The sequence below is a fragment of the Numenius arquata genome, chromosome 18 (genome assembly GCF_964106895.1).
Source record: "Numenius arquata chromosome 18, bNumArq3.hap1.1, whole genome shotgun sequence".
Classification (NCBI taxonomy): Eukaryota; Metazoa; Chordata; class Aves; order Charadriiformes; family Scolopacidae; genus Numenius; species Numenius arquata.
In genome coordinates, this window is record NC_133593.1 from 6,144,538 (window position 1) to 6,170,334 (window position 25,797).

The 25,797-nt window shown below is 56.4% G+C and overlaps 5 protein-coding genes across 5 annotated transcripts in view; 3 read left to right on the forward strand and 2 right to left on the reverse strand.

The window, feature by feature from the left end:
• Positions 1 to 11,743, reverse strand: part of TMEM132E (transmembrane protein 132E) — a 46,920-nt gene extending 35,177 nt beyond the window's left edge. The window contains exon 1 of the mRNA XM_074160886.1: positions 11,704 to 11,743. Within this exon, the coding sequence (XP_074016987.1) occupies positions 11,704 to 11,743 (40 nt within the window). The remainder of the gene's footprint in view (positions 1 to 11,703) is intronic.
• A 3,281-nt stretch (positions 11,744 to 15,024) lies between these two features.
• Positions 15,025 to 16,607, forward strand: LOC141473336 (C-C motif chemokine 4-like). Its single transcript, XM_074160779.1, has 3 exons — positions 15,025 to 15,612; positions 15,805 to 15,919; positions 16,092 to 16,607. The coding sequence occupies exons 1-3, from the start codon at positions 15,537 to 15,539 to the stop codon at positions 16,195 to 16,197; spliced, it is 297 nt and encodes a 98-aa protein (XP_074016880.1). The 5' UTR covers positions 15,025 to 15,536; the 3' UTR covers positions 16,198 to 16,607.
• An 888-nt stretch (positions 16,608 to 17,495) lies between these two features.
• On the forward strand, positions 17,496 to 18,632 carry LOC141473384 (C-C motif chemokine 13-like). The gene is made up of 3 exons (XM_074160854.1): positions 17,496 to 17,568; positions 18,011 to 18,128; positions 18,533 to 18,632. The coding sequence occupies exons 1-3, from the start codon at positions 17,496 to 17,498 to the stop codon at positions 18,630 to 18,632; spliced, it is 291 nt and encodes a 96-aa protein (XP_074016955.1).
• A 989-nt stretch (positions 18,633 to 19,621) lies between these two features.
• On the forward strand, positions 19,622 to 20,376 carry LOC141473335 (C-C motif chemokine 4-like). The gene is made up of 3 exons (XM_074160778.1): positions 19,622 to 19,694; positions 19,998 to 20,106; positions 20,283 to 20,376. Exons 1-3 carry the CDS (start codon positions 19,622 to 19,624, stop codon positions 20,374 to 20,376), a joined length of 276 nt encoding a protein of 91 aa, XP_074016879.1.
• Positions 20,377 to 20,626: 250 nt separating this feature from the next.
• On the reverse strand, positions 20,627 to 22,854 carry LOC141473361 (E3 ubiquitin-protein ligase PHF7-like). The gene is made up of 9 exons (XM_074160821.1): positions 22,830 to 22,854; positions 22,551 to 22,642; positions 22,349 to 22,450; positions 21,923 to 22,047; positions 21,681 to 21,840; positions 21,456 to 21,562; positions 21,218 to 21,331; positions 20,857 to 20,975; positions 20,627 to 20,751 (listed from the first exon to the last, which is right to left on the reverse strand). Exons 1-9 carry the CDS (start codon positions 22,852 to 22,854, stop codon positions 20,627 to 20,629), a joined length of 969 nt encoding a protein of 322 aa, XP_074016922.1.
• Positions 22,855 to 25,797: the final 2,943 nt, after the last annotated feature.

Sequence of the window (25,797 nt, forward strand, 5' to 3'; positions counted from 1 at the left end):
GGAAACCAGAGACCAGCTTTTATCCCAGAGTTGAGAGCCCCATCCCCAGCGCCTGCCCGGCTGGCGTGTCCAGCCGGGATAACGATGGAGCAGCTGTTAATTCATCTGAGTCAGCCCCAGTGCTGCCTAATGGCCACCCTGGTAATGGCCGGGGTGTCCCCGGGGCGTGGGGTCCCATCTGGAGCAGAGCCCAGCGAGGCCCTTTCCTTCCTGCCATTAGTAGCTCCCATCTGGGATTTCCCACTCCTTGCGGGGAAGTGGAGGGGAGGAACCCCCGGGAAGACCATTTAGGACCATGAATTTTTCAGGAGCCTCATTTAGTAGCAAACATTTTCCCATCTGTTTCTGCACAAAGTGGATTAACCCCTTCAGCTGCCCCAGGGGGAGTGGAGGAGGCAGATCCGAGTGGGAGTGGGCTGCTGTGATTTGGGGGGGGGGGGTGGGGGGTGCAGGGGGAAAGCAGAGGTAAGAGCAGGGCCTGGGTTTGGCTCCTTGCTTTGCTCTCTGGATCCAACAGCAACCTGCTGCCGGCACAAGAAGGACCAGCGTCGCAGCCGGTGCCAGCTTGAAGCAGCAGAATTTGAGTCTCACCCAAAACGTGCCTGAAAACAGCAGAAAAATCCTCATTTCACACCTGGGCATTCACGGGATGCAAAAACCTACTGGGAAACCCATGCAAAGGGCTCTGCCTGCATCCCCTATCACTTGCGCTGAGCCTCCGGGACCACAGGTAATCCCGATTCCGATGGAAAGGAGCTGCCAGCCAGGGCTGGGAGGCGTCGGGGAAAACAGCATTTGAACCACATGCATTGCTGGAGTCTGGAATAATTATAGCACCAGGGGCAAAAGAGCCCTCTTCAACATCATTTTTCTGCTCAATATGCAGCAGTCATTTAAAAGAAAATAAAGCCCCTGGAAAGTGCAGGCATGGAAGGGAAGGATGGGGAATGGTCAGGAGAGAGGGAAGATTTCCCAGTGGGATTGCTGCTGGGCTGTCTTGGGGGCAGGCAGGGAAAGGATCACAATTTTGTGGCAAAAGCCAGCGTTTCAGGCTTCTGGCAACAATTTCTATCAGAGCTCAGCGTTTTTTTGTACAAAATGCTCCTGACCTTGACGGTATCTGGCCAAAGATGATTCAGTATTTGGCTATAGGTGGTCACATCTCAATTAAAGCCTCCGACATCTTCGATGACGTGTCTGATGCATCCTTTACATCAACCCTGCTAATGGGGCTAGACATGGAGTTTTTTCTGACGTCTGCAGCCCTTTTTTGATCTCCTCGAGGGGCCTGATGGACAATCACGTCTTTCCCTGGCCTCATCTTCCTCCCCTAGAGCCGGCGTGGAGGGTGAGGGTCCCCCATTTGCCTGGGAGCTGCCAGGGCATGGGCTGCATTTTCCCAGCCTGGGATTATGCTTTGCAAAGACAGTCTTTGAGGGCTCTGCAAGAGGTGGATGAAAGGGCTGAGCCCCTGCCACCAACTTGCAGGGTGTCCTTTGTCACCTTCCTTCACCTCAACAATTTAATTTTACCACCACAGCATCCTTCTAGCACAGATCTCAGCCCTCAGGAGAGCTGTGCTCATCCTCTGAAGGGTGCCCATAGGCTGCAGTGCAGCGGGACCCTGGGCTGGCCCATGGGATGCCCTGGCACCCCAGCTGCACAAGTCTCTCCCCATATCATCAGGCATTGTCCTGGCACACACAAAACTCCACCCAAAGAACCAGGCAGCGAGAAAAATAAGAATATGCACAGGGCAGGCAAGGGAAGGCAGCGAGTTTCCGCTTGGCTGCGCAGGGAGGGGTCTGTGGTGCACAAACAGCGTCCGCTCCCGTCTCTTCATACCAGTGACATTGAAGAGAGTTGCAAAAAAAATCCATTTTCTTCACCCAGAATAGGAAAAAAAAAAAAAAAAAAAAAAAGAAGAAGACATTTGCAGCCTTGAAAGATTTATGTTACCCCTCCAGAAGCCGACGAGACCACGCGGGCTCCATGGAGGTGCTCAGTACCAGGGCTGGCCCCGAATGGCCCTACCAGGGCTGGGGGAAGGCAGGGATGCTCCACAGCAGGGTGATTCCCATGGAAAAAGCCAGGCTGGTGGGGGCTGTGAGCACCCGCCCAGCCCTACTCCATCCATTAGTGATCTTAATTAAGGACCACCTCCTTGCACTACCCCCTCTTAGTTATACGCCTCTGAGACCCCTGGGCAGCAGTAAGGGCTGCAGCTGAGCAGAGGGACCCCAAAATGAGCATTGGGACCCCAACACACGCAGAGGGGCATCAAAACAAGCAGAAAGACCCCCAAATCAGCTGAGTGGCTCCAAAACGAGCAGATGGACCCCAAAATGAGCCTCTTCCCAGTGCAGAGCCATGATTTGAGCGCTGGATCCATGCGGATGTGCCAGTTCTCACTAAACCCGGAAAAAAAATCCTTCCCACCCCAAAGCGGAGCCCAGAGAGAGCTGAAAGGAACCCAACCAGCCCCACCAGCCCTCATCCTCCTTATGGGCCAAGCTGGGTGAGCAGCCCCCCAAGGTCCTACGACTCTAATAGCAATTAACGGCGGCCTCTGATCAATGCTGGTCCTGGGCCCGAAGTTCACCTCCCGACCGCAGCGAGCCCTGCTCCCCCCGGGGCCACGGGGCTCGCTGTCTCCCCATCTGCCTCCCCAGGGCTCTCCAGAAAACACGCTGGCGCCAGTGTTATCAGCCCGGCCGCAAGCCAGATCTGCCAGAGCTTTAGTGCCATCCCAGGAGCCCATCTTCTATTTTTAATCCCACTAAAAAGCAGGCAATTTGTCACTTAAGTCTCCATCCCGGACTCCCACTTACCCGGGCAGGAAGCGAGAGGCGGCTCCGGCAGCGTCCCCTGTGCGAGCAACCCCAAAACCTGGCTACAAGGAGGATGCGCTGAGGGTCTATGGCAGCAGGGTGGTCCCGCTCCATGAGGCTGGGATCAGAGCCTGGGGCTGGGAATGGACCCTGTTCTAGTCCTTATTCCTGATTCCTTATGCCTTATTTCTTATACCTTATTTCCTTATTCCTCCACGTTTCCATCTATGCCTAATTAGGAGAGGAGGGAGAAACCATCCCAAAGCAGATTCCTCTTCTCCTCTTTCTAAAACTGTCAGAAACTGCAAAAAACCCTCCTGTTTCCCGTTGCTCTGCCGCCAGCCCATCTCAGGGGTACAATGTGCCCCCCACAAAAGCTGCTGCTCTTTGCAACAGCCCTTGGACTCTGGTGTACGCACTGGGGCTCTGCACTTCATCTGCCGGCAGACAATTTTGCTTTTAATAATATCTCTATATTTGATGTGGGGTGTTTTTAAGGCGGGGGGAGAGTTTATCCCAACCCACACCTTTAAGCCCCACGGTGTCACTCGAGTCTCCCCACCTGCCCACTCCCCGTGTGGATCCAACAGCTGAACCCGAAATCCTGCGGATTAGAAATCGAACACCCCCTGCAAATGGCAAACCCAATGTGATCGCGGCGCAGCCCGCCCCAGGTGGGCGATGGCAGATAAGGGCCCGCTGCCACAGGAAAGGGAAAGCTCTCCAGGAGGAATATTAAACCTCATGGCGGATGGATTGGAGGCCTATCAGCTTTTGATGGTTAATAGATTTTTGTAATAACCCGACTTTATTACTGGAAACAATGTGAAGACGCAAAGTGGCTTTGAGGCTGTTTAAAAACATTTTCCAGCCACTTCAACTCCCTTCTCCCATCGTCGGTGCTTCACCCGGGACTGCTGAAGGGATGGGGAGGTGAAGAAATCCTGACCCAGCCCAGTAAAACCACTTGATGCTTTCTCAGAGCTGAGGGCGCATCTCGGAGCACCCGCTGGTCAGCAGAGAGGGATGTGCTGGTGAAGACACGTCCCCCCAAGAAGCAGGCACATGTTTGGGTGACACAGGAATGGGATGGGCGCATCCCACCGAGGCAGCTTTCGAACCCTGCCCTTGCCAGCCGCTGTGAGCAGCGGGGAATATACCCTGACAATAAATGAACTGCCTTTCCCCTCGACCGAATCCCAGGTTATATGCTTGAGAGGTGATATTTGTACCTCTCTTAGAGAGTAAACTGCAGTGCTCGCGTTAAATCAGCGTCTCGGCTCCAGCCAGGGATCCTGCAGCATCCTCAGACCCTCTTCATCCTTGTGATGGAGGCAGGAAGAGGGGGGTCAAGGGCAGCCCTGCAGAGCGGGGCAATAGCCAAAATGCTGGAAACTGGGGACAGGGCTAGAAAAAGGGGAAGAAAAATCAGGGAAGGGCTGAGACAGAGCCATGGAGAGCAGCGAGCGTGGAGCGGCAGGGTCCCCAGCCACAGGCTTCTCCATCACTGCGGCCGGCTTCTGGCTCTGGCCTTGGGCAACGAGACGCAAGAAAATCCCCCTCTGGGAGCGTGAAGTCGGATGTTTTGAATCACCCGCATGGGGTTATTTTTCTGTTTTTTTGGCCAAAGCCACTGGAGCTTGACCTTGAACTGGTGTCTCATTTCCCTCTGCCAACCCAAAACCGCCGTTTTTTCAGCAAAATAGAAATAGTAGCCGGATGAGCACTGTTCTTCTCCAGCTCTGGAACCAAAGGCAGCTTTACTGGCAGCGCAAACACCCCAGATCATCTCTACAGCCCCACCACCACCACAGGGTGACAGCTGGGCTGGGAGGGACAGATTTGCAGGTGCCATTTGGGGACGCCCAGCTCTGGTTGGGGAAATCCAGAAGCAGTGGAAGGGAAGCCTGGGGAGGAAAGGGGAGAACTCGGATCCTTCCCATCACCACTGCTTTCCCAGATCCATCACTTTAATGCTTCCAACACCCTGTGTGGAGTCTAAACAGGCAGGGAGTGGAATCAAGGACCCCCTTTGGTGATTCCTGGGTGACTCTTTGTGCTGCAGGGAGCCGTGATGCACTCCTGGCTCCAACACAGCAGCATGACATAAATAATATTGAATTATTTCCCTACCGTTTCTGGGAATTGCCAGTTAAGGCTTTTATACAGCACACACTCACAGCTCCTAATCTTATTCACCTGCCATTTACCCTGGGAGCAGAGCACAAAGCCGCCAGTCTTTCCGGGGTGCACAGATATGGGGTCTTACATTGTTAACATGAGGGAATAATTAATATTAATCAGAGATGCTACGTACTGCACCCCAGGACCCTTCAGGCATGCAGAGTCAAAGTGCAGCAAAGGGAAAATGGGTCTTTCTACCCCAAAATAGCTCATGGGAGGAAAAACAAGGGGAAAAGCAGAAGCTGAGCTTTGTTGTGCACAGGGGTTAATCTGCTGCCCAGCTTATAAACATCATTCCCCAGATACCTATCTAAGCACTAAAGTACCTGCCTGGCACCTGGGAGTCGCTGTGTCTCCAGGAGATAACACTGAGTTGAAATGTTCTCTCCGTTCCCAGGATTTCTGGGGTTGAAAGACAAATCTGATGACACCAAAAGCATTTCCAAACTCGACTGAACTTTGCCAAGTTGCTCATGAAAGTAAATAAGAAGGGAGGAAATCTGAAGGTTCGGGTTTTGCATCAGCAGAAGATAGATGCTCTGCCTTACAATCACTTCTTCTCTTTGAAGTGGCCTTTAGGGGTGCTGGAAATACCCTGAAATCCAAACAGTCCTCACCAAAGGGTTGGCTTCAGCCCCCTAAAAGTTTTAATTTAATTAAATCCAAACCAAAATGGTTTGATTAGACCCCAAGACAGAAGCATCTCTTTTTTTTTTAAACCTTCCTAGTAACAAAAGCCCCCAAAGGTCACAGAGGGTAGGAGTTCCTGCCAGGTTTCAGGCAGAACAGTGATGAAGCAGCATCAGGGATGGATGCTGTGGTACCCAGCCAGGCATCATCCCCCGGAGGGAGATTGAGGAAGGGTCTGTAGGAGAAATCCTCTTCACCATATCATACATTTGGCTAAATTTCAATTATATTTTGCCTGGAAAGTTTAAAAAGAAAGACCCAGGCCTTATCACACCCATCCACCGCCCCCCCACCAACTGGGGTCGGCAACCCTCTGTGGGCAGAGCCCCGCTCACGTTGCCGGCAAACCGGGGCTCTGACTCCCTGCTGAAAATAGCAAGGAGGGTGCCGACACCCGCTCCACAACTTTTCCTGACCTCAGCTCCTTTTTTTCCCTATTGATATGATTTTTTTTCCAATTTTTTCCTGGCTCGTTTCAAGCCTGAGTTCCCCAGGTGCTCCCTGACATCTGCTAATATCCCTGAAATCGGAGCCCAAAGGGGCTGGGAGACTTTGAAACCACAAATGATGCTATTTTCAGGCCATGACGGGATCAGGAGGGGTTTTCCCCACTCCGGCCTTGATGCCTCGCAACATGATGCTCACAGCAGTCCCAGGGGATCTGGGGCATTGTCCAGGTGAGTTTCCCACCAGCTATTTTTCTGGGGAGAGCACAGCCCCATCACAGGCTGCGGCTTGGGGCTGGCAGGAGCCTCTCCAAACCATGACACATGTATCCGATGAACCTGGATTTGCATTTGCAGGCAGGAGAGAAACCTTCTGAAAGAGGGGTTGTGGGTGAAACCAAGTTGCCCCCAATAGTAGGGCTGGCCCATCCCCGAGGGGACCAGCGGCGGGGTGCTCCATGCCTTGGGAGTCAGAGACGCAGCTGCCGGGGGGAAGACGAGGCACCGGCAGCCGGCACATCTCGCCGTGCCCAGCCCACAGGCCTGCCACCTTCTCTGCTTTCCTTCCCATCCTGCTAATTTCAATCACAGAAAACTCCATCTGGGTAAAATAGAAAAAAAACAACATTTTTTTTTTTCCTTTTTTTTTTTTTTTTTTTTTTGTGCATATAGAGTGTGTACTGGATGTAAACTGCGTTATCTGGATGGCTTGCTGGCTTAGCACAGCCTCCGTTTTACCATACTAATGACTTTTTACACTCCAGGTAAAATCAGAACAAGACAAGAAGGTTTTAGAAAGCTCGTTCTGACAAATTCCTCACTGTAATTACTGGAGCAGAAAGAACTCATCAGCAGTACATGCCGTTGCTCCGGGCGCTAAAAGTCTCGAGTGGTGAATGGCCCAGATATGGAAACTGCAGCCGCTGCCGCCGCCGCCGCATCGCCGGGCGGCACAGGGCCCGGCAGGTCTCCGCGCCGAGGCAGCGAGTGGAGCCCATCGTGGCTTCCCCTGCCGACGGGCTCCTCTCCGGATGAGGAGCAATTTTATACACGAGTGATCTGGCATAATCCCCATCCTCCCCGGGGCCAGGGACCGCCGCGGGGTGACAGCACTTCTGCCGAGTGCGGAGTGTCGGGTCCTGTGTCGGCTGGGCTGGGCTTTGTTGGTGATTAAAGACACACTAGGCTGGGCTTTGGGAGGCTGGTTTTATTCTCTGGATGCCCCTCGGGATCTGCCTGGCTGGGGAGGATGGAGGATGGGGACCCCCCGTGCCCGCTCCCAGCCCAGCTGGGCTCCCACTGCTCGCCCAGGCTCCAGCTCTGCCCTGACTGCTGCGGTGTGGAGAAGAGGCACCAAGGGCTTTTGCTTCAAATGCATCAAAAACAAGAGGGGAAAATAAACCCCCTTCCCAAATGGTGGGAAAATGTATGGCAAAGCGGTTTGCTGGCTGCACCCTGCCGGCAGCTGCCAGCAGGTGTGAAATGCCCCCCCCCCCCCATTTCACAGCATCCATGGCTCAGGAGATGCTCAAGGACCAGGTTGGCCACCATACCCCAGCTGGGAGAGTAAAGGCACCAGGATGTCTCCTGGTGCAAGAGGACACAGCACCGTGGCTCACCGGCTGGCTGGCATGGGCTTTAGGGACCAGTGCTGGGATGGAGAGAGGATATGGGGCAGCACGGGGAGTCCCTAGCACCATCCCTACCCCAGCCCCACATCACATCCTCACCTCTGAGACTTGGTCCAGACCAAACGCCCAGACCCAGACACTCTCATGGGCACAGCCACAAAGTGCTTCGCTTGCACAAGAAACTGTTTGGCCAAGAAGGGGCTGGGAAGAGCTTCTGGGGAGTTTTGGGGGCTGCAAACATGCCAGTCCCACATCCCCCCAGGTCCTGCCTGCTCCTGGCCCAGCAGGAAAGGAAAATCCATCGCGGCTTGGCTTCTACTGCCCTCTCCAGTCCCCTTCCAGCTAAAGCAGCTCCCAAAAAGGGAACTAGCCTCAAAGCGTGGGCTGAGCTGTGGCGGGACCCTTCAGCTCTCCCCCCAGCCCCAAGGATGGCCGAGTCGAACCCTCCCCACCCTCGACCCTCTCCCAGCACCCACCCCCATGCTGGGGACCACAGTGGCCCAGGACGAGCCTCCTGCAAAGGGTAGGAGCCACGTGGTTGGGCTGGAGGCTGGGGCCTGCTGAGATGTCCCCTGACACAGGGGACATGGGGACATGGTCTAGGAGGGGACCACAGTGGCATACAGGGCGCCCATTGCTGTCACCTAAAAGGATTAGTCATTAGGGATTAATAGTGGATTAGACACTCAGTCACATATGGCTTAGACACGGAGGGCGATGCATTAGCACGCAGCTGAGCAGTGTGAGCAGCTTGGGGGGCAGCTTGGGGGGCAGGTAGGTACCTTTCTGCTCCACTGGCTGCAGTCAAGAGGCAGAGGGTTTCACAGGCACCGAAGCAGGAGAGGGATTTCAAGCCCGGAGGAGGGCAAGTATGGACCAAAAGCTTGATGGACCCAGAGCAGGGGGAGAAGTCACCTCTAATGTCCCTCCCCGGGGCCAGCTCCCGTGCCCTGGCCCCCCTCGAGCACTCCAGGCTGAGCAGCCCCCAGCAGCACTGTGCTCCCTGAAAGCTCCCCCAGTTTGGCTCTGAGCATCCCTTGGGAAAGCTGGCATCCTGACCCACTCTCCCCAGAAGCTCCCCAGCTCTGTTTGCCACCCTCTGCGGCCAATTCATCAGAACGTGGGGGGCCCTGTGGTGCTGGAGGGCAAAGATGCTCTTTTTGCAGCATCCTGAATCTCTGAAAATACTTTTTGGCAGATTTTTGTGGGACGGCTGTTTTGGAGATGAAGCACCTGGGTCATGCAGGAGTTATCCCTCCCCTCTCCCACCTAGCCTCACAGCTGGGGGCTAGGAAAGCAGATCCTTTCCTTTCAGGGGGCTCTTTCACTTCCTTTGGGGTCCTTGTGCCCCGATCTTGACACCAAGCCTGGCTGCAGGCAGCACCGTGCCCCTCGCCGCTGCTGCGAGCCCCCACGCGCCCATAGAGCGGGGCTGGAGCAAACGGGGAGGATGGATCCCTTTGCTCTTAATCTCTCTCTATCTGCTAATTAAATATTGATGGTAGTTAAATATTCATAGAACATTTTGGTTCAGAGTTTTTGTCTGTCTTCAGGCGTACGTAAGGTCTTTGATGTGTTATTTTTCTGGTCACCCAAGGTCCCAGAAGCCTCCAGACTTGTCAACACTCTTTTGAGGGTTTCTCCCCCCCTTCCCCTTTCCACGTGTGGCTGGTAGAGGGTTTCGGTTCTTTCATTCCCAGCTTATTTTCCCTCTCTATCCCCTTTCCTATGTTTTTTCCCAGCATGGAGCATCTTACACCTCCCCGCCTCCGAGGGATGCCAGCCTTGACAGAGCTGCTCTCCATCCCCTGCACACCACAGGGAGAGGGAGGACGGCCAGCAGCAGTGATGGTAGCCATGGGATGTGGGGATGGGCCTGATTCCCCTCCACCTTCCTCTTCCAGACTCCTGGATTTCTCCCCAGATAATTCCAGTGGGGATGGGGGCGTCTGAGAGCCTTGTGATGTCTCCAAAGGAGAAGGACCTGAGGCCCTGGGGCTGGCTGAGACTTGCTGCTCTCAGTGCATCTCAATCAGTCAGGAGAAGCGCTGGTGGGACCCTGCCAGTGGGGGGACCACATCTGGGCCCCGGGAGCACCCGGGCAGCACCCCAGGCTGGGGATCCCATGATGATGGAGAAGGAGCACCACGACCCTGCCAGGCCATGTGGTGGGACGGTACCGTCAGTTGTTCCTTGGGCAGCACTGACATCTTGTGCCAAACGGAGGAAAAACATCATCTGAGGCTTGGAGGGATGCAGAAACCCCTCCACTGCTGCCGTGCCCCGCGCAGGCACCCCAAACCCTGTTCCCCCCAGCCCAGCAGAGCGAGGGCAGCCATCCAGCAGGACCAAAGGGCTCCCATGGGCCAGCACCTCACCCGCCTGGTGGTCCAGCCACTGCTGTGAGCCTCGAACAAGACCTGGGGTCACAAAAATGGCAAAGACCAGCAGGACCCAGCCCTCACCCCAGCCCCACACAGTCACTACTCATCCCCATCACCGGTGCCACATCCAATGGTATCTCAGCCATCCACTTTTAATTCTCTCGGTGGGACAGTGGTGAGGAAGATCTTTCCCACAGCCGACCCAGGAAATATTTGCAAAAACATTTTAGGGATATTTCCAAAAGTGACTCACACCAAGAGGAAGGGTGGCTATACCGGGGCTGCTGTAGGGCCACACAGGTCCCTGCTGCCCTGGCTCAGAGTGGTGCCAGGAGAAGGATACACAAGGAAAGTACCCCAAGGTTGTCCCAAGGGAAATTAATTAATCTTCTGCCGGGTGTCTTTTCCTCCCTGGGCAGGTAGTTTCAGAAAACACATGTGAAAACGAACAGTCACTAATGCCGCGAAAGCAGGTTGTAGCTGCTGATAGCTGCAGCCTGGGGAAAAACACGACAGGGACCCAGGGCTGGGTTGTGGGGGGATTTGGGGTGATGCTGATCCCCGTTACCCATCACCACCTCCCATCCCACCGGCACTGCCCAGCCTTGGTTCTTGTGCCTGGAGAAAATCCAGAGAGCCCAGCAAGTACCTAGTGTACTTTTTTATTATTATTATTTTTGACCCCAGCTCCTGGGTGCAGAGGACTTTATGAGCATCTTACTTGCTCTTTTGGCTTTTCTTTTTTTTTTTTTTTCCCACCATTAAATGCTGCTTCCTGCCTTTTGTATTGCTGGGAAATGGTGAGGCATGTGCAACTTGCAGAAATCAGGGTGCAGATAAGGAGGCAGACAGTGCCTTAGGTTTATTTTAGTTTTAAACTCTGGGTTTTCAAAGGCCAACATTGGGGAGCGGGGGAAGAGATCACTCAACTCGAGCAGCCCAGCCCTGATCGTAATCTCAAGCAGAGGAGTTTGGTGTGAAATCAGCTTTTCAGCAAGGGCCGTCGCCGTGCGGAGGCAGCCAGGATGCCGGGGGCCAAAGGACAAGGGAAATGAGTCAGGCAGCACACGGCGGGGGACACCAGGAAGGGGGAGAGTTCAGCCTGGGACAGTTGAGAGAGGGTGAACCACTGCGGAACAAGCCATGTGAACGTGCATACCGCAAGGTCCCTTCCCCCGGGTGATGCAGAGAGGAATCATCATCCCAGAGGAAAGCTTTCCACTCTGCCACGGATACCCTGAGCCTCCCACCCACCGCTTTGGCTTGAAAACCTTTCTCTTTGGGGCTGCTTTCCCTGTTATGGGGCCAGTGGGACATAGGGCGACCTGCATCCCACTGCCCAACATCAACACCCAGGGAAGGGGGAGCTGCCCCGGCACAGGCGCCAGCCAGGAGCAGAGCATGGGATCCAAAAATCAAGAGAGGGCCCCAAAGCCCTGGAGATCTACATCAAAGCCACACAATGCCATTCGTTTCACTGGGTTCCCAGTTTAGGTGGGCAAGGGTGAGATGGGCTGGTCTGAGCCTGGCAACGCACCTGCAGCTTCTTCCAGCAACGCCTGCAGCGTGTTCACCATTGCTCCCCTGTGATTAACGTGTCTGAAATCGGGGCTTGGCTGTGACTTTCCTGGTGAAATCTCCCCCGGAACAAGGATGGCAGCATCTGTTCTGTCTTATTTCTGTGCGTTTGCATCTTCCAACAGCGGGAGATGGGTCCATCCCCACAGCCTCAGGGCAGTCGGGTACCGGGTGATGCCTCAGGGGCTGCACAACCCGTTTTCCCTCCCCAGTGAGCTGCTTTGGGGTTAGATGCAGATCCCCGCTGGGTTTTCCAGCCTTGGACGCAGAAAAAAACCCTCCACTGCTTTTTGGGGAAGGTGATGGCATCTGGGCAGGAGCCAGCTGAGCTCTGCAGGGGCGTGGGTGGCAGGAGTGGGGGCGACTGTGAGCCACCTCTTCCTGGGGACAGGCGAGGGTGGACCCATCTCAATATAACCCATCTCCGCAAGCAGCTGGGGAAGTCCCAAGTGGCCGGGGCCAGGCAAGGACCTCAAAAAAGGAAACAGCACATGCGGGGTGTGCATTTAGTGGTTATCTCACCATCAGCCCCAGCAAGGTAACGGAATAGTTGATCCGACCCAGACAAAGATTTAAACAGGAGAAGAACACATCAAACAAATCCTTTATAGAAAATGGATCTGACCTGAAAAAGCTGCTTTTGATCACGTTCATGACTTCGGCTGCCCCAGCTGCAGCAGCCATTCTGTCCCATAGGCACTGCACTTAGATCTTCCTCCCCCGGGGTTATCGATCAGCTGAAACGAGGAGAAGCGCCACAGCATCAATAAAGCGTCTGCAAACACAGCTGGAAAAGCAGCTCTCACCCAGGGGCAAGCAGCATTTCCAGGGGGGCTGTGCCATCGAGCAGGGCGTCCCGGCATGCCCGGCAGCTCTCTTTGGCAGCCCCAGCAACACAGCACCCAGCGAGACAAGGCTGGGGCTGGTTTTGAGCACGGAGGGTGATTAAACACTGACACGCTCCCGGTGAGGGCGGTGGTTTCCCCAGGAACTGCTTGTGCTTTCTGTTCAGGGATGCAGAGAGGCTGTGGGGAGCAATGCACGCATGGGGTAGCCACGGGGTGGCCGTGGGGTAGTCGGGGCCACAGCACCCACCGCTGTCCCCCAGGGCTGGTGGGATCAGGAAATCCTTGTTTCCCCAAGCAGTGGGAGATTTGGAGCCCCTGCAAAGTTTTTGGAGGGGGCAATGAGAGCTCAGCCGCCAGTGGGGTCCCAAATGCCTCTGCCAGCCCCCAGATTTGCCACCTTCCCCTGGGCTTCTTGGCAGCAGGAGCAGGATCTGCCCCGCATGTTTTGCAGGTGCCAACCTCCCCACCCCCCCTGCGGGGCTCAGCTCTTCTCCCCCCACCCCCCGAATCTCCTACCACACCAGGCGTGGTGGGAGGGATGTAGGGATGTGGCAGCATTTCCTGGGGTCTGCCACCTGTATCCCCCACATTTCCTGGAGGGATTTCCCCAGCCATGGGATTTCCCAACAAACAAAGGTGGTAAAAGCCAGAGCTGGCAGAGCCTCAGGACAGTACCCTGCCACCCTGGGAGAGGGGACAGGCAGAGATGGAGGCTCGTGGCCTGTCCCCAGCGGCTCTGCTCCTCACCACGCTCTGGAGCCAAGCCCAGAGCCAGAGCTGTGAATGCCAGTGAGAAGCCAGCATGAAATAGTGGAATTAAGGGAGGAAAGGGGTTTTATTTCAGCCCAGACCACATGTGGGACTGGGGAACCTGTGGGGCCGCCCCAAAGCAGAGACAGGATCCACTTATCACAGCAGTGGATCTGCCCATGTCCCATGCCCTTTTCTGCACCAAACATGGGAGGGCTGATCAACTGGAGGGGGGGGGAGGGGGGAAGACCAGTTTCTCCTAAATTCATCAAGAGCCATGGAAGCACCTGGTTTTGCCTCTGGCCCTTCTGAGCCCCCATGGACATCCCCTGCTCCAGTTCCAGGTCTGTGCAAAAACCAGTGAAGACCCATCCTGGCCAACGTGGGGAGGGGAACAAGGGATATTCCTCCTGAGACAAAGACGAGACCCGGGGATCCAAGAGTGCTCAGGGGCTGCCAGCTCTAGGGGCCCAACCAGGGCTGAAAATCCCCCATGGTCCAAGATCCCCCATCTGCAGGGTCCACTCATCCCATGGGGCAGATGACAGCGCATCAGGATAGAGGGATGCTGCAGGTGCCAGGAATGTCATCTCTGGAATTCCCCAGCTGATGTATCCATGTTTTGCATGCGAGTCTTTAAAAAGGGCCTTTCCCAGTCTAAAGAACTCTCTTTTGTTTTTCTTGTTCTTCTGTTTCATTTTCTTATTGCAGGGACTATTTTCAACCCTTAGGAGGCCACTTTTACCCCAGCTGGGCCAGAAGGTCCTCAGTGCAATGGGGGTAAGAAGGAGGATAAAGGGAAAGGGTGGATTCAGGATGGGAAAGCCGAGCCAGGCAGCTGTGCCAGACCAGGACCAGAGGCATCTGCTTTCCTCCGCTCCCCCAGAAGAGATTAAACGGGAGTTGGGGTGATGACAGGAAGGTGCTCTGCTCCACCAGCCGGGCACAGAAACACAAGCCCCCCTTGTCCGCACCCACCAGCCCTGGAGCATCACCCAGCCCCACTTGCTGCCCCCTCCTATTATTTATTCCACATGTGCACTCCAAAAAAATTGAGGCCGATTTCTGGGAAATGGCTTTGGAGAAGAGCAAATGGAGGGACACAAATGGTCCCACCACGGAGGTGGCCCCTGCTCCCATCGGGGCAGCTCCCTGCCTGGGACCAGCACACCATGTTCTCATGAACAGACCCAGCTAGGTCTCTCTCCATGGTGGGGCTGCATCAGGGCAGCCAAAATGCCGGCAGGGTGCCATCAGTGTCCCCTGCATGGTGGGACGTAGCTGTTTGCACAGCTGGGCTGGCGGGAATGTACGTCCGCATCTCCCCGCTGCTTCCCACCATCCGCCAGCTGCCGGCAGCTGGGATGCGCCCAGAGATTTGCTGAGGCTGGAGGGGAGAGGGGGCTTTTTAGACAGCTGGAGCCAGGCAAAATCCACTGGGGAAGCCTCAAACCGGCCCCTGCCTTTCCCAGCACAGAACAGCCAAGAACACGAGCTGCTGCTTCAGCGCCGAGGGGAGGGAAGTGGAGCCCCGTGTCCAGCCTTTTCTGGGCCCCAGCGGGAACTAAACACCCCCAAAACCAGGGACAGAGCTGTGTATAGGCCTGGCACAAACAGAAGCTGTTTCTCCGTGGCTTTTGTGAGGAGGGAGGGATTATTTGGCCATTTGGCCCCTGGGGCGGGGTGCAAAGCAATAGGATGCAAAACTTTTTGGTGCAGGGGGAGGACATTGACGACCAGGAGTGTGTGGGGCTGCTGGGGACCCTGCAGGGTGCTGAGCCTGGCCCTGGTCCCATCCAAGGGAGATCCCCAGACCCTCTCGCCTGCCGCAGGGTTCCTGCTGCGGGGCACACAGCCTGCCCAGGGGACGGGGGTGCGAGCCAAGCTTTGGGAGCAACCCTGCCACTGGAGGCAGGAGGTCAGGAAAAATCTCAAGCCCGTCGCAGGGAGGGCAAAAACACAGCCCAGGAGCAGGTTTTTTCCCTTCCTGGGGCTGCGCTGGGAGGGGATGAGTGTTGCTCACCCTCTGTGCTCTGGGACATGGCAGGGGACCAGGTCCTCCCCCTGACCACGCAACTGCTGGCCCTGGGGGAAGCCAGCCCTGCTGCTCCCCCATAAAAGCAGCCCGGTGGCCGTGACCCCAGCAGACGGCAGCTCTGCCCGGCGCTACCGAGGAGCCCTCCCGCAGTCTGTCATGGCGAAGGCAGCCGGGGTGGTCTGGACCCTCCTTCTCCTCCTCGCTGTGCTGTGCTGCCAGAGCCCGGCTCAGAGTAAGTACTGCTGCCCGCTCTGTTCCCGCGGGCTGGGGGACAGGGACAGCCCCCAAGGCTGTGGGGACGGGTTCGTTTTGTGCATGGCGTACAGGGGGGCTGCCCCCAAAGAGCTGCTGTGCCCACAGTGGCAGGGGCTGAGCTGGAAGGTGGGTGTCTCCAGGCTAAGCTGAGCTCACGCTGTGTCCCCAGGAGCCCCAGCCATGCCGGACAAGTGCTGCTTCAACTTCCAGATGAGAAGGATCAAGAGAGACAACATCGTCGCCTGCTACCCCACCAGCCCCGAGTGCCCGCACCAGGCTGTGATGTGAGTACCCTAAACCCAGTCCTGGGGGTAAAGCACCTCTAAACTCTGCCAGACCCTGTGTCTTGCTTTGATGGGTCCAATCCTGATCCTCTGTAACTCTGAGCCCCTCGGAAACTCAGCGCCGGGGTCCCCATACCACCACCCCGCTAACCCAGTCTTTTCTCTGCCCCAGCTTTAGGGTGAGGAGTGGGAAGGAGATCTGCGCCCAGGAGAGCAGGCCCTGGGTGAAGAGGTACCAGCAGAGCTTCCAAGTCAGCTCCTTCTCCATTCCCAGCTAGCGGGGCAGCCAGAGACAGTGCGGGGAGTCCCTTCCACAGGGGACGGGATACCACGAAGGTGACCCCTTTGCAGAGGCAGCTGCGGGGACACCACATTTGGATAGAGCAGCTCATCAGTGACATCTTCCCCATCACACTGTGATGACCCTCACCATCCCCCTGAAGCCAAAGGGCCTTTTCCATCCCCGGCATCCCACTGGGATGGGGTGCGCTGATCCCACGGGGAGCTGGGGTCCAGACCTGCTGCCAGCCCCCACGCTCTCAGCCCTGCTCTGCACGCAGGCAGCAGCAGCGTGTCGGTGAGGCTGCGCTCGCCGGACTGGCGGCAGCAGAAGGGTTAAGGGGGAGCAGCTCCACGGTTATTTTTTGTACAACACACCGAATAGAATTAAATGTAATCTCATGCATGCAAACATCTGGCTGTGCAAGTGTCTTGGGAGCAGGCAGATCCTGCTGCTGGCTCTCCTACCTGGGTGTTAAACCACGTCTCTAAGTGCTGGGGTCAGTAAGCAGCTGGGAAGAGCCAAAGCCCCAACCACGTCTCTGTGAAGGAGTCCAGGGGGTGCATGGGGCCAAACCATGTCCGTGTACGTTTTGGGAAAGCTACCGGAGAGAGAGGCAAGAGGCAGGCACAGCCCATGAGGAGGGGGCTTCCCACACTCCTCATCAGCCAGATCCCTGGCCCAAATTTGATCAGAGCCACCCCTCAGAGATGCCAGGTCGGGTCCCATTGACAGCCCACACTCCTGGGATGCCATAAGGAGATGGGGATTGCCACAGTGACAGACACTGTGATGGGCAGCCAGCGATGGGTCTCAGGGTGTGCTGGGGTGAGCCCAGCCACTGCTGAGCTGCTCACCCCGGTGCAAAATTGCAAGAGAAGCGTCGCAGCCAAGCTGACAATGGCGGTTTTTGCAAATGAACTTGCTGAGGACTTCGGCAAGGCCAAGCATCATCCTGTGTGGTTTGCTGGTGGCAACAGCCAAACCCAAAATAGACTGTCGGCCCCGGTGCATCACCAGCGACGCAGAGCTGCCGGCTGCTCACCACACTTTCCAGCAGCCCTTGGGTACCACAGGGGCCAGAGGGGCTGGGAGAAGGAATTTCCATTCACTGGTTGCCCTTTATCAGTATCTCTGGGCGGTTTTTTCCCCGGGGAGAGTCCAGAGCTGTCATGGAAAGCCTGGCTGGGGTGGGTATATCATGATGAGGTGCCAGCAGGAGAAGCAGGTAGCTCTCGGTGGCCCCAAGTAAGCAAGAGCTGCCATCTGCTGTGCTGACCAAGCTCCAGGTTGGACATGAAGGTCTTCTCCTTGGCCCTGATCAGTCTGCTGCTGGCGGCTCTCTGGACTGGAAGCCAGGGTGTCTCCTGTGAGTATCGACACAGAGCCTTTCCCCATACCTGCCCCAGCTTCGTCCCCAGCTCCTCCACTGATGGGCTTTGGAGGGGTCAGGGAAGAGGGTGAGAGCTTCGACTCCTGATTGTGCCATGGGTTTGGGGTGGGTGAGGGGCTTTGCCAGCTGCCCAAGCATGGGGCTGTCCTGGTCTTGTTCAAAAGGAGCAAAAATAGGCTTGGGGATGGCTTCAGCCTCAGCACCCCAGCTGGGGAGCTCAGTAACAAACCCCCACAGGCAGGGAAATGGGGGGCTCCCACCCTGGGGCAAAGCAGCACTGCTGGGGATGTGAGAGGGGACCCCTTGTAGCAGGAGGGAGCAGTAGAGTCCCCAGGGGAGCACCCACATCCCACAGGGCAGCATCCACACCCCTCATGCCAGGCGTGGGAAAGCACCAACCCTTCTCGCCTCCTCTCAGTCCGCAGCTCCTACGGCACCTGCTGCTACAAGGAGATGTTCATCAAGAAGAAAATCCCTTTCTTTCTCATCAGGAGCTACGAGAAGACACCTTCCCACTGCTCCCGCAGAGCTGTGCGGTGAGTACCACCTGCCCCCACCCAGCCTTCCTCCCTCGTGTCCCGCTCCTCACCCTCACCCGCTCACCTTCCCTGCCAGTGGTTCTGCCTTTCAGGCTAACCCAAAACAAGCCACCCCAAAGGATGCGTGGGTGGGGGTGCCCTGCCCTGGCTCTTTGCACACACACACACACACACACTCACCCCTTGAAGCTTTATCCCAAATAGCCCCCAAATCCCCCATTTCAACTGCCACCCAGAAAAATGGGAAAGAAACCAAGGTTTCAGAGAGTGCTGAAAGTCAGCACTTTCAGGAGGTGCAGGGGGGCAGGATGCTGCAGGCATTCCCAGGCTGGCGGGGGAAATCCAGGGTACAGTCAGATCCTGCATCCCTCCCAATAACGCAGTGCCTCTCTGCCCCACAGTGTGGAGCTGCTCAAGGGGAAGAAGTTCTGCGTGGACCCGGAGGAGCCCTGGTTCCAGCAGTATCTGCAGCAGAAAAAGTCAACCAGCGCCTCCACGTGAAGCTGCCGTCCATTTAAACTCTATTTATTTGCATCTCATAATTATCTGTACGTTCGGATCTTGTATAGTTATGGAGCCCGGTCTGTCCCCTCGCCTGCCATCGCTCCCTCCACACTACTGTATGTCCCTCCGTGGGTTTAATAAAAGACCTGGTGCTGACCTGCAGCTGGAGTGAGAGGATGTAAATTTGTTGGGAGAAAGCAGGGCTCACATCAGGGCTGGGCAGCCCTGTGGGGACCCAGGAATAGTCCAGGAGCCCCTGGGAGTGCAGAGCAACCCAAAGGGCCAAGGTTGGTGCCCCCACCTCCCCCCCAAGATGAAGCAGCCCCTGCCTGGGTGTGGGGTTTAAGGATGCCCTGGGCAGCTGCCCCCCCCACCCCTGGGTGGGATGTGGATGGAGGCAGGGATAAAGGCAGGTGCAGGCTGGCAATGGGAGAAAGGTTGGCTCAGGGGGCCTTGGGGGTTGGTGTGGTGTCTTCCCAGATGGATCAAGGGCTTATCCAGGGATGGCTGCAGAAGGAGAGGTACCTGGAGGTTTAGCACTGTCCTTCAGTCCCTGCCAGACCCCAGAGATGGGCAACCGTGGGGATGACCCTACTTCTGCCAGGGAGCTCCAGGTCCCTGGGAATCGCCTCATCTCATACGGAAAATCCATCCACAGAGCCGGGAGGGGCAGGGTCAGTGTGGTGGGGGTTTGGGCTGCGTCCGGTCCCCGCCGGGCACCCGCATGGAATCTGAAAGTGGCAGCCGCGTGGCTGCACTTCCCCTTCTGTGGTTTCCTTGCCTGCTCCAGCTCAGCAAATCTGGGTGATCCTGACATAATTTCCCCGGTATGATGCTCTCATTTTCTTTCCTTGAAACCCTGCACCCGCCCCGTGGCTGGGGATAAAAGGAGGGCACGGCCAGAGGGGCCAAGCATCGTGCAGAGGAGAGCCCTGCAGCCCCCGCAGCTCCAGCTCCGCTTGCGGATCCCAGGCCCCCGCAGCAGCATGAAGGTCCTCGCAGCCACTCTGGTCGCTCTCCTCCTCGTGGCCACCTGCTCCCCGTCCCAGGCTCATCTTGGTGAGTCCAGCATCGCTGTCCCCCTCCGGGGCTTGGTGTGCCACTGCGGCATCCAGAGAGTCCCATGCCCATCATCAGGGACCCTGGGGCTGTGGGGAGGGCTGGCAGCAGGAGACACCGCCAACGCTGGGACTCGGGCTTGGGGTCTCAGCCCCTCCCTGGGGGCCACCACCAGGGAATATGACACAAGGCTGGGGATGGGAGATGGCAAAGCCCTGGGGAAGCCCAGGTGCCGATGGGGCCAGAGCCTGTGCTGTGTCCTGTGGTCTCTCACCAGGGCTGTCTGTCTCTCTGCCCTCACAGATGGCGTCCCGACTGCGTGCTGCTTCAGCTACCAGAAACGTCCCGTCCCACGGGCCCTCATCACCTCTGTCTACATCACCAGCAGCAGCTGCAGCCAGCCGGGGGTGATGTGAGTACCCACCGCTGTGGGGGCTCGGGGCGGGATGGCTGGGGGAGGGCCTTGAGGGAGGCTGGGAGGGGGACAGGGACAGGAACACGGCTGGGGACACGGGTACTGCTGGTGGGACCCAGCGCAGGCACCCCACTGCCCCGGCGGAGCACCCAACACGGGTTTTCTCCCAACAGCCTGGTCACCAAGAAGAAGAAGGAGCTGTGTGCGGACCCCCAGGCGCCTTGGGTGCAGGCACATCTGAAGCACTTCCAGACCCTGAAGAACTGACCCATCCCTCCTGCCACCCGCCATGTCCCCGGTGCTGCCCCCAGTGGACTTGTCTTCCAGCCCCAGGCACGCCAGAGAGTACTTGAACTGCAGCCTTCTTCAACAGAAAGTTTATTTTATTTAACTTATTTCAGTTAAAGTAATTTTTTGTTAATAAAAAGGAAAATTAAATAATGAACTTATAGTAGGGATTTCTTGATGTGGCCCAGCGAGGCAGTTGGGTGTCAAGATGTCAGAGGACACGGGCCTCTTATTGCTCGGCCGACGCACCTGGAGCCGCGGCGCTGCGTGAAGGTCCTGCGCCGGAGGGGCTGGAGTCCTGGCCGGCTGCAGCGAGGGGCAGGGAGATGATGAGCACAACCAGCCCAAGCCAAACTCCCTCCCTCCCCGGACCACAGCCCCGCGCCTGTCTGCTGGTCTCGGGCAGCTGTGGTGGCCACTTGGCCCTGGGGACCCCGTCCCCATGCATGCACCACTCACCTTTGTCTATCTCCCTGCAGTCACTGCACTGCCAGGACTCGGCATTTGCTTCCATGCCGGAGCAGCGCCGGTGGGTCCCTTGGGAAGCACAGGAGCCGCAGAGAAGAAGTCTCCAGGGCCTGGGGGAGCAAAGGGAGCAACTGCCACCAAATTCCCCCGAGCTGTGGGCTGCCAGCCCTGGTGCTGTGCAGAGCCCACCTCCACCCTGCTCCCCCCTGGCAGCTGGGGCTGAGCTGCCCGCACGCACCCTGCGCCATTCGCCCGCTTGGCACCCCAGGGAACCTCCATCCCTGCCCAAAGCCGGAGAGGAAGGCATCGTCTGCTCGCTGGGCCTACGGGGACCGGGGTCACAGACACTCACCCATTCTCCTCTGCCTCCTGCCGTCCTGCCGGGCAGAGGCACTCCTCAGCATCACAGGAGCTGTGCTGTTCATACAGGTCTTCAAAGGTCCCGTCCAACTCCCAGGCAGCATCCCTGTGGGTGTAGAGGAGTGCTCAGCCCTGGAGTCCTGGGGACACTCCGCCATAACCCAGGGAGGCAAGAGAGGGGCGTCCAGATCATCACAGAGGGGGAGTGAGACAGAGGCGATGGCACCAACCTGTCAGGGATTTTTATGCCCAGGCGAAACATCTCCTCCTGGAATGTGGCCATGTCCTGGCACAGTGGGCAGCGGAAATGGTGCAGAGCAGAAGACAGTGCCTGGCCCTGGGGCAGAGATGGCACCAGCATCAATGGCAGCGGGGTCCCATTTGCTCCCTCAGAGCTGGGTGATGGGGTGATGATGAGGGTGCTCATGTCAAGGGCCTGGGGCGATGTCGCCTACCTGGATGCAGCGTCGGTGGAACCAGGCGCTGGTGCAGGTGGGACACACCAGGGTGTCATAGCAGGGCCGCTCTGCCACCGCCTCCAGGCAGATGAGGCAGCTCTGGCCCTGCTGCAGTGCCCGCACCCGCTGCACCGGCCGGTGCTTCCAGCAGAATGACCTGCGTGACGGAGGTGACAGTTCAGCCCCAGCCCTCCTCCGCCCCAGCCCCAGCCCCAGTGCTGTGGGGCAGCTACACTCACTTAAACTCCCCGAAGAACTGGGAGAGGCAGCCGCGCTCGATTCCACAGGGGAAGTGGAAGATTCGGTGGCAGCGCCGGCCCTGGCAGGTGACCGATGCTCCCGGCAGCCGGCAGATGCAGCACCTCTGGGGATGGAATGGAGGTGGATGGTGTTAGTGCCACGTGCCCCCAGGGAGCCCAGTTTGCCCCCGGCCAGCACACCACGTTCTGGTGTGCCTCCTGGCCGGTGACACCGGGCCACTGCCAAATCCGCCGACCCCCCTCCAAATCCCCATCCATATAAATGGGCCTTTTTGGATGGAGGAGGATGTGGAGGTTACTTGCAGATGGCTTCCAGAGCATCCCTGGGGGATTACTGGCCTGTGCATTGCAGGACAGAGGCATGGAGACCATGGTGGGGACATATGTTCCCCTCCCCGGCCTCACCTTCTGTGCCACCCGCTTCAGTTCTTGCCGGATGTCAGGGAAGAGAAAGCCGTAGAAGCCCTCTTCGTCGGCTCCTCTCTGGATAAGACCACTGGCGTGGTACTGCAAGGGAGGAAAAGAGGGCACATGGCAGGGGCTGCCGAGGGTGCAGGGCTGGGAACTGTGGGGTGTCGGGAACCAGTGCCGGAACCAAGGGACTCACCAGGCAGTTTTCATGGATGTAGAGCCCATCCTGCTGGCACAGCTCTCCAACTATCTCAGTTTCAACGTCTGCCCGCCGGCACAGCCCACACACTGCTGGGGGACAGCCCCACCGTCACCCCCAGCACCGTGCTGCCAGGGTGCCCATGGGGGTAACGGCAGGAGCGAAATGGGGGAGAGGCTGGGGCAACTTCCTACAGCACAGGGGCCTCTGCTTGCATGGCCGGGCACCAGCCAAAATCCCCTCTGGTGGGTGCCCGTGGGGATGCTCATCACTCACTTTTCTTCTTGGGGACCTGGCGCATCCTTTTTGGCTGGGGAGGCGCACAGGAGGATCCTGCCTCCTCATCTTGGAGCCCGGCAGAAGCCTGGGCAGGGGGCGACTGGGGGCGACGTCGTCGCCGTGCTCTCCTCTCCATTACTGCTCTTGACGACAGAAGGCGTTGATGGACGTGGAGACGTTGGTGTGGTTAAAGACCACCCAGGTTCTCCAGCGACTATGGCAAACACTGCCACGCTGGGGGCAGCAGTGCAGGGGCATTTATACGGCCTGGAGTGTTTGTGACACGGCACCGCACGCATGTATATGTCACACACATGGTCCCGCCCCTGCCCGGCAACGCCGGGTGGTGCAGCAGGACCGGACCACTGCCTCATCTGCCTGGAGGTGGTGGCAGAGCGGCCCTGCTGTGACACCCTGGTGTGTCCCACCTACACCAGCACCTGGTTCGTCCCACCTACACCAGCGCCTGGTTCCACCGGTGCTGCATCCAGGTTGGTGGCATCTCCCAGGCCTCTGACATGAGCAGCCCTGCTGTCACCTCGTCACCCAGGTCCAGTGGAAGAGTGCCCCACTGCCACTGATGCCATCTCTGCCCCAGGGCCAGGCACTGTCTTCTGCCTTGCACCATTTCCGCTGCCCACTGTGCCAGGACATGGCCACATTCCAGGAGGAGATGTTTCGCCTGGGCATAAAAATCCCTGACAGGTTGGTGCCATCGCCTCTGTCTCACTCCCCCTCTGTGATGATCTGGACGCCCCTCTCTTGCCTTGGGCCCAGATGAGATGCTGCTGCAAACCCACAAACGTGGTATTGCTCATTCTGTTTCCAGATGGAGAATCAAAGGCTGGCCAGGGAGAAGCAGCTTCGAGAAGAAGCCGAGCGAGCCAAAGAGGAGCTGGAAAGGCGTCTTTTCCAGCTGGAAGATGAAGCCAGGCAGGCCAACGAGGCCCTGGTGAGTAGCACATTAGTCTGAATATTCTTGTGCTTGATGGGCTTTCTTGGTTTGGAAGCTTTTTTTTTTTTCTTATGACTCCTGTGAGACACCAGGAATTATGGCTTAGACGAGGCTAGACTGTTCCTGACCACTGGTGGAGAGGGCATGCTGGAATACCTAGGAAAACTCTGATCTGCCATAATCTCTGTTTGCTGTGAGCCATTTGCTCCCTGTATTTGGCTCGCGGTGCTTTCTTCATGAAGGAAGAAAGGAAGCAACCTTGGAGCTGAAACTGGGAGAAAGGGGCATGGTATGCTGGCAGCTGAAGGGGCCAGCTTCAGGTTTTAGTTGATATCTTTGTCCAACTCTAAGCAAATGTATCTCCTTGCTTTGTAGAAATGAAAGGAAGGAAGTTAGGCAATTCTGGACCAGAGGAGGAACACCAGGCCCTACAATTGTTTATTATACTTTTTATTTTAATGTATAATATATTTATCACTTGATCTTTTGGGAAAAGACGTCATCTGCCTGACTGTCTGCAGGGGTGATTTTGTAGATGCTAACAGGGTAACTAAGAAAAATTGTTTCTTCTTAGCTCCAATCCCAGGAAGCAGCAGAGTTACTGGCTGAGAAAGCTCAGATTGCAGAAGAAGAGGCAAAACTGCTGGCCCAGAATGCTGCAGAAGCTGAGCAAGAGCGACAGAGGCTGGAGATCACAGCTCTGAAAACCAAGGAGGAGAAACGCCTGATGGAGCAAAAGATGCGGGAGGCAGAGCTGATAGCAGTGAAGCTGGTGAAGGAGTCTGACCGGAGGTTAGATTTGCCTGACTGGGGGTTGTGTGGTCTCTACTGGGATACCTAGGTAGAGAGAGTGCGGCTTTTCTCAGAGCTAAGCCCAGGAGGGAGGGGTTGTTTCCTAAGCAACACTTAGGGACTAAGCCTTCTAGTGTCTTGTTTATTCCAGCTGGTACCAGTGGTGGTGATGCAGGTCAAGAAGTTTACAGGGGATAGGTGCAAGGCTTTTAGAGTTCTTTAATATTAAAGATCCAGAATGCAGAAGCACTTTCTATTTTGCGTTATCAAAAGAGCACTGGCTACCGAGCTGTCTAAACTTACCAATCTCTATACCTTGTGAGTTAGGAAACTGTTTTAATTCATTAGTACCAAGTGATGATCTTTTGTATCCTTTTTAGATCTTTGGGAAGTGTAAACCAGGTAAACTTGTGTTGAATATAAATCCCTCTGTAAGCGTTTACGTGTTCCGTAGCACTGTGCTGCCTGAAGATGCAGAGCAGACCAGTGTTGACAGAGGATGTTTAACCTTGCTATTAAGGGCCTTCTGCTTGTTTTAGGATACTGCCAAAAAGCTTGCCAAAATAAAGAGCAGATATGTTGCACCTCTCCCCACCTCAGGGAGGATCTCTGACAGCCTGGAGAATCTGTATCAGCAGGTCATAATTGAGCCCATGGAAACTAGAAGTAGAAAAACCATGTTAATTCAGCCAGTTTGTGCAGGATTATCTTTGAAAGCATGTGTCATGCTGTGATCAATTAGTTCTCCATGCGACCATCCTTCCACAAGGGTCTTTGGGTAAAGGAATCAGTAATCACAGTAATGGATCTTGCTCTCTGGAAGCCAGTGAGGTGCATAGCCCTGAAATCCATGTGTTGCTCTATACTGGAAATCATCAGCCGTTCACGTCAGGATATTTGTCTTACAGAGCCAAGGAAGCAGAGCATCTGAAACAAGATCTGCATGAAGCCAGAGAGGCTGAACGGAAAGCGAAGCAGAAACTCTTAGACATAACCAGGCTTAATTATCCTGTAAGTTTCTGCTCTACTGGGCACCCCTTCATCTTCAGAGACAGTCAGATGTTGATTGCATTTTTATAGCCCCATCAAGCTGAGTAGTAGCATGTCTGTATCCAGCTGGGGGACAAACACCTATAGGACTAACTGATGCTTAAACACAGGGTAGCTGGGATGGAAGTTGTATTTGTTCAGGGCAGTGAGTCAGGATGATAAGAAAGG